Source organism: Etheostoma spectabile, chromosome 11, assembly GCF_008692095.1.
Source record: "Etheostoma spectabile isolate EspeVRDwgs_2016 chromosome 11, UIUC_Espe_1.0, whole genome shotgun sequence".
Taxonomy (NCBI): domain Eukaryota; kingdom Metazoa; phylum Chordata; class Actinopteri; order Perciformes; family Percidae; genus Etheostoma; species Etheostoma spectabile.
The window spans coordinates 12,591,774-12,601,571 of NC_045743.1; the positions used below are offsets into that span (position 1 = coordinate 12,591,774).

Here is a 9,798-nt window from a genome sequence, read left to right on the forward strand (position 1 = left end):
CACAAAACACAATACAACACACACCACACACACACCACACACACACACACACACACACACACACTGCAGCACAGTCAATGAAAATGCTATGTCCTTCCAACAGATAATAGTTTTAAAATTAAACTCTGTGCTATTTCTTGATACAAACAATATGATGGGCAAAATTAAATAAAGCTCCCAGATCTCAACATATTACAGACTGAATAGGTTGATAGCTTATGTGTTTGTTGTTATTGTGCAAGTAGAAATAGTAGCATCAGCTAGGGCCGCACAATTAATCGAATTTTAATCACAATCACGATTTTGGCTTCCCACGATCAAATTTGTGTGATTGAGCGATATTTTAAATGCGTCATTTTGTTCATATAACACTCCAGGTTTATTTGCAAAGCCAATCTACCGCTCCGTAAACCACTGTCTGACCATGAGCCAGTCAGAGTTGTTCCCTGAACTGCGCAGCTTAGTTTCTAGATGTAGACAGTCACAGAGGACAGAGTGACGGGAGGAAAATTCCACAACAGATAGCAGTCATACATCGGTCAAAAGGTTTACCAGTTTACATGTATGAGAGGCAAACCTGTATTTGTACCAGTGTTTCCGCTGGTAACTCTGTTAAAACACAGAAGAAGTTATTGAATGCAACTCATTTCAGTCCGTGGAGTAATAGCGTGTGAGACGGAGCCTGCTGGACCGGTCGAGAGATGTGACCATTGGCCAGAATATCATAGTTCATAAAAATGCGGCGCATTGACGATACAGACATTTCATACACACCGGGTGTGTAACTCCGCTGACCCGCCATTTGACCCGTGCTGGACCCGTTCACAATGAGTCAGCTGTCACTCTGTGAGTAGCATACGTCCATCGCCCTCTCTCTCTCTCTCTGGCTCTTTTAATCACTTATTGTTGAAAACAAGTGAAGGAGTTTTCTCAGAGACACATTTTTTTTTATTTTTATTTTTTTATATATATCCTAGGCTATTTATTTCAGATAATTTTCATTTACATGTGTTGCAGCTGTAAGTATGTATAACAACTTCAACAAAAGAGGAATGTAGCACAACATGGATGTGAAAGCAGTTATAAATAGCCTATGTGACAATAAAATTTGTTTTGGTTCAAATTAACAAATAACCTTGATAATTAATCGTGATCTCAATATTGATCAAAATAATCGTGATTATCCTTTTGGCCATAATTGTGCAGCCCTAGCATCAGAACACTAACTAAGAAAAAAACAATACATATACAGGAATAAGTAAAGGAAAGCCTGGAATAAAAAAGAAAAAAAAGAAAGGTACAGATGCAGAACTGATAAAACTGGAAAATACCTACTTTCCATTTGTCCTGTTTTTCCTAATATAGCCTTGATAGCCTTAATGAAACTTTGAGTTTCAATCAATACAAGGTGGCCTAATCCCATTGTTGTTTCCCCAAAACCTGTGCATCTTCCAAGAACAATCAAAGTACTAGAAAACTGCAGCACTAAGAGCTACTGTCCATTATAAGTGACAAAAGCAACAAGCATTATCTGTAATTTCAAATAACCCTAATCTGAAAGTACATACTACATTCCCTGTAGTGAAAAAGTGTGCAAATTGTGCAAAGGTTAAGCACAATCTTCTTAAGTAATTTCATTACAACTAACTTATACTGCTGAAGGAAAAATAAAAATTGACCTGGCAACCATTAAATGAATGCAGCTTTTTGATTCCTAAATCTTTTTCTTTTTTTAAAGCAGGGGTACGGGGCGAGCGGGTGGGGTTATTACACTGCCTAATCTGCACTAATCACAAACAGCTGTGCCGAGAAATTTAGGCACAAAGGGAATAAAATGATGAATGAATTCATTTACTTTGAATGAGAACTATAATTCCTTGTTTTTGGCCATCACACCAACCAAACTAGGCCCAAGCTGTAAATGGAAAATACACTAGATTCCATTTGAGATGAATACAATCGGTTGCATCTTTCCTGTAAAGCATTCATCACACATCATGTGGACACACCCGTCTCAGGTGACAGTAAAGTGACTTCATTATAAAGTGAAGAATCAGTTGTAATCATGGTGTCAGTGTCAGTAGACAATTTACCAGGAGTTACACAGCTGGAATAACTAGGTTCTAGGAGTGGACTTAAATATAACCAGATAAACAGCAAGGGGATGTATCTACAGTAAGAGCAAGGTGGTTATAAATAGGGCCTACGTTTTAGTAAGTGGAAATATTGCATTAAGCAGCAATAGTGACTTGATCATTTTTTGTGCAAGGCAAACTGATTGACAAAACATTAAAATTTGGTGGCAATGGCATGAGGAAATATTTCCCCATATCTCTAGCATTACACTTTGGTCGCCTAATCTCTCAATGTACATTCTCGAGCAGGAAATATACCCATGCGCAATTACAATTAATTTTTTTCTTTTAAAAGGGGAAATGCTAATTATGATTTATCAATTTCCATTCTTTCCATTTTAGGAGGTTGCACCTAACAAAAACAAAACAATAATATGTTTTATAACAAAATGCTTAGAGAAAGAGCACATGGCTGCAGTGGGACTTGTTCTGGCAAAACAAGTGACATGAGATAAAGTGCCGCTGAAATTATGAACAGAAAATTAATTCTCTACCCATCCGTTCAGCCAAAAGTTTCACTGGATGTAACATCAGGGGAGGAGTTCAGTTGAGACCTGGTCTCAGTAACTCTGACTAGGGGGAACTCTGAGAAGTCTGTGCTGTGTCCTCGAAGACTTAATTGTCCATTGGCAACAGTAAACTGTGAGGAGGATCCAGATCTTGAAGTCTGGAAATGAGTTTTGAAGTTCTGATCAAAGGAGCTAATTTGAAATGTCTGCAGTATGCCTTGTGAAGTGTCTGTCTTTTTGGAGGGTGAGACCTGCTCCAGAAAGTCCTCCTCAGCTGGGGACACGGCGGAGGGAGGGGTGGTCTCATCACCTGAAAATGAAAATGAGTGCTGGGAGTCCCCGACCAGTAATCCAAAGTGAGGTTTCTCTAAAGTGGACCTTAGCGGAGAGCTCATCCCTGATTTGAACCTGCTGGGGGAAGGGAACGGTTTCTCGGTGGAGAACAGAGGTTGTCCAGCTAAGGTTGGGTTTTCGGAGACCAAGCTGAGGCTCTGGCTGGTCAGGTAGCTGTCGTTCTGGCTGGTCCTCTCCAGTGCTTGCTGGAGAAACTTGGAGTATTCCTGTAAGAGACTGACCTTCTCAGTGGCTGGCTGAGCCTGGGCGGTAGAGGCTCCGAGGCTCTCCACAGGGCTGCTGTCTGAAACATCAGAGGAATTAATGGATATGCTTGATGTCACCTCTGTGTCAGCCACGCTGAAGGAAATGTCTGATTGCCCATTGGCTTTGTTGGAGTAATGGTCCAACAGCGTCTGAAGAACCTCATCTGGCAACACACTCTTGTCATGTGCGGCTTTAATATCTGTGTTGATGGGCTGGGGCTCCAGAATGGTGGCAGGGACAGTCTCCTCAATCACGGCTGACACTACAGTTTGCGTAACAGGCGGCTGAGAAGAAATGCTGCTTGAGTTCAGACCGTAATCCCGACTGTTGTTGGCAATTGCAGCCTGAAGATAACGTTTCTTTTTGAGAAACTGCATGGCATCGTCATAGTTTGTGCTGCCGGCTGCTGGCTTTGCTGGTCCTCCTTGAAGAGTTTCAACGGACTCAAGATCAGTGTTGCTTTCCACTTCTAAAAGGCCTTGCTTGTCTACAATTTCAAAGGTGTACTGTGTGACCTTGGTATTTTCTTCAAAGGAAGACAAAGTGGACAGGCAGGGAGGAGTTTGTTCACTGGACTGTTTAAGACTCCTCTTGGGGACTTTCTTTAAGACAAGTTTGGGAGGAGTTGTGTCTTCTGTTGACACTTCTCCTTCTTGGTGTTGGCTAGCCGTTTCTTCAGGAAGTTCCACAGAGTAGTCTGCAATAACATACTCATGTTTGACTTTGGAGGACACAGCAAAGAGAGGTAGACCTTCAATTTTATTCTGTCTCTGCTCCTCCTTCTCTTCCGTTTCGACAACAGCGACAGTGTACCCATCTGTCTGGGCAGCAGTGGAAGCACCTGAACGCTTGTCTGTACACTTTTGCCGCTTTTTCTTAGGCAGTGAACACTCTTTGGCAAGAAAGGGGAGGCCCAGAGAATCTGCTTCATGCAAAGGCCCAACTCTACCAGCTGCCTTGTTGGCCTTTCTCTCTCTGTTCTCGTGACACATTCGTCTGTGCTTTAAAACCCGGTCTGTTCTGGAGAAGTACTGTGCATGGAAGACAAAATATATATATTTTAATGTAGTGATGAACCTTAGGTGAGGCGATACAGACAATCTCATTGTTGTGTCTTTATTTTTCTTTGCCACTCATATGAATACTGGGTTAAACTATACAGAGACTTTGGCTAGAATATCATCAGTACACACTCTGCGTTCTGATTTCATTCTGCAGTTTGGCACATATAAAAACCAAACAGATTTTATGCAGTTTTTAATACCTAATTTGATTGTTGTTTCCATGTGCACTAATTTACTAGCAAATAATAACAGCTCACCTGGTGACAGTAGTCACATTGGTAAGGCTTCTCTCCACTGTGCGTCCTCTTGTGTCTCTCCATGTGGTATTTCTGGATAAACCTCATCCCACACTCATCACAGCGAAAAGGCTTTTCACCTACACAAAGAGACAAACAAGGAAAAAAGAAAAAAAGACTTGAGACTAAAATAAAGCTAAATAAAAACCTAGTGCATACGGATTACATTCATTCCTTACTCACCAGTGTGGATCTTTTCATGTCTCTGGAGAAGATATTTTTGAATGAAGCGCATATCACACTGGCTGCACTGAAATGGCTTCTCACCTGGAGTTTGAATAATAAACATCAGTATACAATAAAGATACTGTATTCCATATCAAATTACAGGCAATTTATTAATTTAACATTCCCCCTCTTTTCATCCTGTAGTTAACCAATTTCAAAGTAAGAAATTAATATAATGGCCTTTTTAAAACGTGAATGGGTAATTCATACCAGTGTGAATGAAGACATGTCTCTGCAGATGGTAGTTGGTTCTGAATGCAGCATTACAGTGAACACAGACATGACACTTGGGGTTTTGTACGCCCAATGATTCGTCATCATTGATGTTGAGAATCTACAACAGCAAAGGGAACAAAGACATTAGTATTTAATTCCTTCTTCAGTAACTGTGGAAAACTCTCACACACACATGCAGGTCAGCCCATTAAAAAAGTCAATTTCTGAGATAAAATTGATTTGCACCTTTGCTGGTGAACGCTGCTTCCTTTTTTTCTTCTTGGGGCATACCATCAGGTCCTTAACTCCTTTTTTGTCCTTCTTTATCTGGTCCGGTGTCTCAGACAGCTTCAGTTCCTGCTTGATGCTCAACTGTAAAAGTAGGACCATAGAAAGGAAAGCCATTTAACAGGACACATAAGCTACTTTAACGCCCGCCCACTCATCCAGCAGCTTATCGGGGTCAGGCAGGTGCAAAAGCCCAGGCAGAGGATAATCAACCAATGTGAGGGGAACTCACTAGCAGCTTCTCCTTCACAATTTAAGAGGCCAGTTAATGTAGTTCAAGCATCCTCTGAGGATTACCTCCTGCTGAGGCATAATACACCAAAAAGAAACGTATATAACCTAGGACATTCTGAGAAATCACATCTTCCAGCTGGCCTGGAAACATCCGCAGATCTCCCATATTATGTTTGCAAATGATTTGGTGAGTACAATACTTTTCTAACACACAGAAAAAATGGCCAAAACAATGGATATAACATCCAAGTTAGAATAAACAGGAATTAAACATGCCCTAAGCCTGATCCCATGGATCTGTTTAAGTCATCCTCGATGTTCACACTCACAAAAATAGTCTTTTCAATTCACATGTGCTGTATCTTCATTCCTTTTTAATGCAAAAGATTATAAAGCACAAACATTTCAGCTAATGTCTTTATCTCTGAAGGTTTTGGCTTTTTTGTCTAAGTGGAAACCAGGTACACAAGGGGGAGGGAGGTGATCCCTCACAATAGATTATCCTTAATTTAAAGTTATTTCAATGATTTTCTGTGGGGTGACAGGCTTTCTACTTGTGATATTTGTGTCACATGGTTTATATCACTGTTTTTAAAATGTAATCACTGTGGTGGTTTTCATGTACTATTAACAAACACTGTATAGGATGACATGAAAGGAGGACTGTCTATAATGACATGGAAACCATAGGACCCACACAAATAGTCTTATCAAAACATGAACTACTTCTTAACCGAGATGAACTCACTGGCATATGTAGCAAGCAAGGCAACTTATTGGTGAGTTTTAGGGGGAAATGCACGCCCACCTCGCCTCCCTCCTCTTCCCCTTCTCCTCTACCGTTCTTTGTCATCTCCTCCTGCATCATAAGCTGCTCGGGAGGGACCAGGTCATGAGTAACCAGCGAGCTTCCAGTCAGGTCCTCATCTTCATCTTTATCATCGTCGTCGTCCTCAGCCAACAGAGGGTGGTTTGCCAGTGATCGTTCCCCCAGTGTCATCACCACCAGTCCTCCTCCGCTGCCCAGCCCAACTCTGCCTCCTCCATCTATTCCTCGACTGCTGCACTTCAGCAGGATTCCCTCCAACTTGTCCTCAGTGTTCATCTTACATAGAGTAGTTCTTGAGTCTGTAAGAAGAAAGAAATAGAGAGATGAATGGACAATGTTGGCAAGCTAAATATCAAACATACATTCATTAAGAGGAGGATGTGAAATCACACATAACAAAAACAACAACCAAGATAAAAAGTCCAAAGCATTTCCAATGTGATTTTATAGCAACAAAGAAAAAGAATATAGCAAAGTTGCAGGAGTCCAAGTGACTAAGATTTAACTAGGGTTCTAAATTTACACTTCCAAGTTACCCATACGCCCATAATTTACCTTTTTAAAATTGGGATGATTACTTATTATTTTATTGTGGAAAAGTAACTTTTTTTTCTCTCCAATTCCTGGAACCATGTTTGTACTGAACCCCAGCAAGAAGAAGTCAACAACACTAGCTCTGAGTTTCCCCCAACTCTATGAAGGTGGTCTCAGGGGCTCTTTTGTTATGAATATGATTAAGATTCTAGTTCCAGTAGGTTTCATTAACTAGTTGAACATATAGGATTGTAGGTCTAAGAATATGATTTACAACCTTACAAAACATTAAGACGTATGATCCCACTCAGTCCCACAGCTATTGCAAGTACAATGCCTCTTCCCAGTATTGTGTCAACTTTTGCAACTGGGTCAGCTGTTGTATCTGTGATCGTATCCTACAAAATGCACTTTACAGTGTAAAGTGATAGCAAGCACCGTAAAAAAAGTTCTGAAAGATGAGATTGACAATGTATTGAAGTGATGTTCTGCTTTTAGATGTTTATCTATTTTACTCATAAGCCAAGCACGCTTTTTTAATGTTTTTTTCCCCCCAATACGAATACATGTCATTCTACGTTGACAACTTGATGTGTCCAGAACCAAAATAGTTAGAAACCAGCTATGCATTTCTAGCTGCAACATTAACTACACTTGCGTTTCCCTTACTTGGCGTTAACGTTTCACTTCAACAAGACCGAATTAGCTAGCTAGCTAGTTAACTAACAGTCACTTGGTCTTAAACGTAACGTTAACGCTAGCTAACGTAGCATTTGTCGACCGTTTGATAACAGTTTTGACAAAGTAGCTAATATAGACTGACACTAGCAGAAAAGTATCGGTCACGGCTTAAGCACACACCAACAACCACTTATTCCCATATGTAAACACACTCACTGTGTCACTTAGGTTAAGTGGGTTACGTATCTTGCTAGCCAGCGAGCTAGCCGCGCTTGTCAAGGCTGCTACATTACATTTGTAACAAGTGCTGGAGAGATGCAGGAAAAGAGAAGAATGTGCCTTCAAAATTAAAGCTTTATCACCACTTACGTTACACATGAGCACACTGGCCAGGATGACAAACCGAATAGACAATCCATTGTAACTATTAATAGAAATTGTTCATACAAACATACAAATGCTACCTCTACAACTGTGCCACAAACAATAGTAACCATATACAATATAAACCACTCTCCTTGGCAATAGTTTTGGGTAACTTTTAGGTTCATTTGAAACCATTACGAATAATTTTTCTCGAAACAACAATATAGTCCTTATGTTTGTGAAGGTTCTTAAGTCATCCAGGTCTTTGTAGTGCTTTGCGATAAGCAAAGGCAACTAGAACATTCTTGAAGATATTTCGCCTCTCAGTGGGGAGTTCCTGCTCCCATGGGACTCTTTAACCCTCATGTGACTAACGACCCATAGGTGACAAACCAACAGAGGTTAAATATACGGAACTCCCGACTAGTCAATCAGACGTGAAGAAGTCTTTTGGATGAGGCGAAACAAGTGCATCACTAGATGCTTTACTTTGAAGGCTGTGACCGGAAGCTCTATTTCCCTTGTACCGACTTGAAAAACCTCCAAGGCCTGTTGGAAGCTAGTTAGCTAGCTGCTAGCAATTGCTGCAAACATTGGTCTGTAATGCTGTAAAGACACCGCATCCTCATAGCATTAGACGTGCAGTATTTTACAATACATTTTCGCTCACATCAAAGGATATACATGGCACAAAACACAACTTTCGTTTCTACATTTCACCAAACTTGTCAGCAGGGCTTGTACGCTTTGGCGCTATCGCCTCAAGCTTCCTCAGCCACTCTGCTCAATAGGCCCCAATGTTATTGCCTGCTAGTAATGCTAACTGAGACAAACAACATACGTCTCATTAGCGCTGAAGTTATGTCAGCTAAGCTGCACTGTTTCATCTTACCTGCTGTGCGTCTTAAACCCGTTTAGCTGTCATGATTGTTATGCAAGCCAACAGTGTAATGATGGTGTGCCGAATAATCAAGTACACCATCACATTTCAAGACTTTAAAAAAATCTATTTGTCGCCATCTAGTGGTTAACATTGGTCGGGACAATGGGTGCCAGATCACTGCTGATGATTATGTTACCACATGCTTCAGTTTGGCTACTACTATCAAATACATTTAATAATAGTGTCTTAATGTGATTTTTTAAAATATCAGATTTTATGTGGATTTTTCAATAGGCCTAGGCTAATATGTAGGCTATAGGTTATCAACGCATGGTCAAGCAGAGATAATAAATTCTATTAATAGCCTGTATGGCAACATATCTTTTGTGGTCATCTGATAGAATCCATGCCGTAATTAATGTGCCCATGTTATGAAAAAAATACTTTTTCTGGGATTTGTGGTGTTATTTTGTGTCTCTGGTGCTTCCACATGCATATAAACCTGGAAAAAAATCTATCCACGCTATTTTGAGTGAGATACAGGTTTCTGATTTTCCTTCAATCAGAAAACTTCATCTACGGGTGAGCTGTTCAAAGTCTGCACATCTTTCTACGTCACTAGCCGAGATGAGGTGGCTAACCGTAGCACATGCTAGTGCTAGCATTATAGCTCGCTCTCAATGGTGAAACACTGCTACAACACACTAGTTCACCATAACCTACAAAAGAACTACTTCCATGTCCCTGTTCTGCAGGTATTCCACAAGTGTGCCCTCATTTAGAAGAAGTCTCCCAGCTAATCCTGCCTCGTACTGACCAAAGTTGGAGAAAGAGTTATCTAGTTGATGTGATCTTACCTAGCTACTGCACATGTGCAACTCCCAACAAAGATAGTATAGAAGTGAGATGTCTAACTCTGTAGCTAAAACAAGTGA

At 40.6% G+C, this 9,798-nt stretch overlaps 1 protein-coding gene across 5 annotated transcripts; it reads right to left on the reverse strand.

The window, feature by feature from the left end:
• Positions 1–1,736: 1,736 nt before the first annotated feature.
• On the reverse strand, positions 1,737–8,996 carry znf148 (zinc finger protein 148). 5 transcript variants are annotated; one of them, XM_032529900.1, is made up of 7 exons: positions 8,873–8,996; positions 6,379–6,698; positions 5,295–5,420; positions 5,043–5,166; positions 4,788–4,871; positions 4,566–4,684; positions 1,737–4,275 (listed from the first exon to the last, which is right to left on the reverse strand). In XM_032529900.1, exons 2-7 carry the CDS (start codon positions 6,673–6,675, stop codon positions 2,638–2,640), a joined length of 2,388 nt encoding a protein of 795 aa, XP_032385791.1. In that variant the 5' UTR covers positions 6,676–6,698; positions 8,873–8,996; the 3' UTR covers positions 1,737–2,637. The 5 variants fall into 5 exon arrangements, with proteins under 5 accessions (XP_032385791.1, XP_032385787.1, XP_032385792.1 ...); XM_032529896.1 differs by having other exon boundaries at positions 6,319–6,698; XM_032529899.1 differs by lacking the exon at positions 8,873–8,996 and adding an exon at positions 8,694–8,716 and having other exon boundaries at positions 2,638–4,275; positions 6,319–6,698.
• Positions 8,997–9,798: the final 802 nt, after the last annotated feature.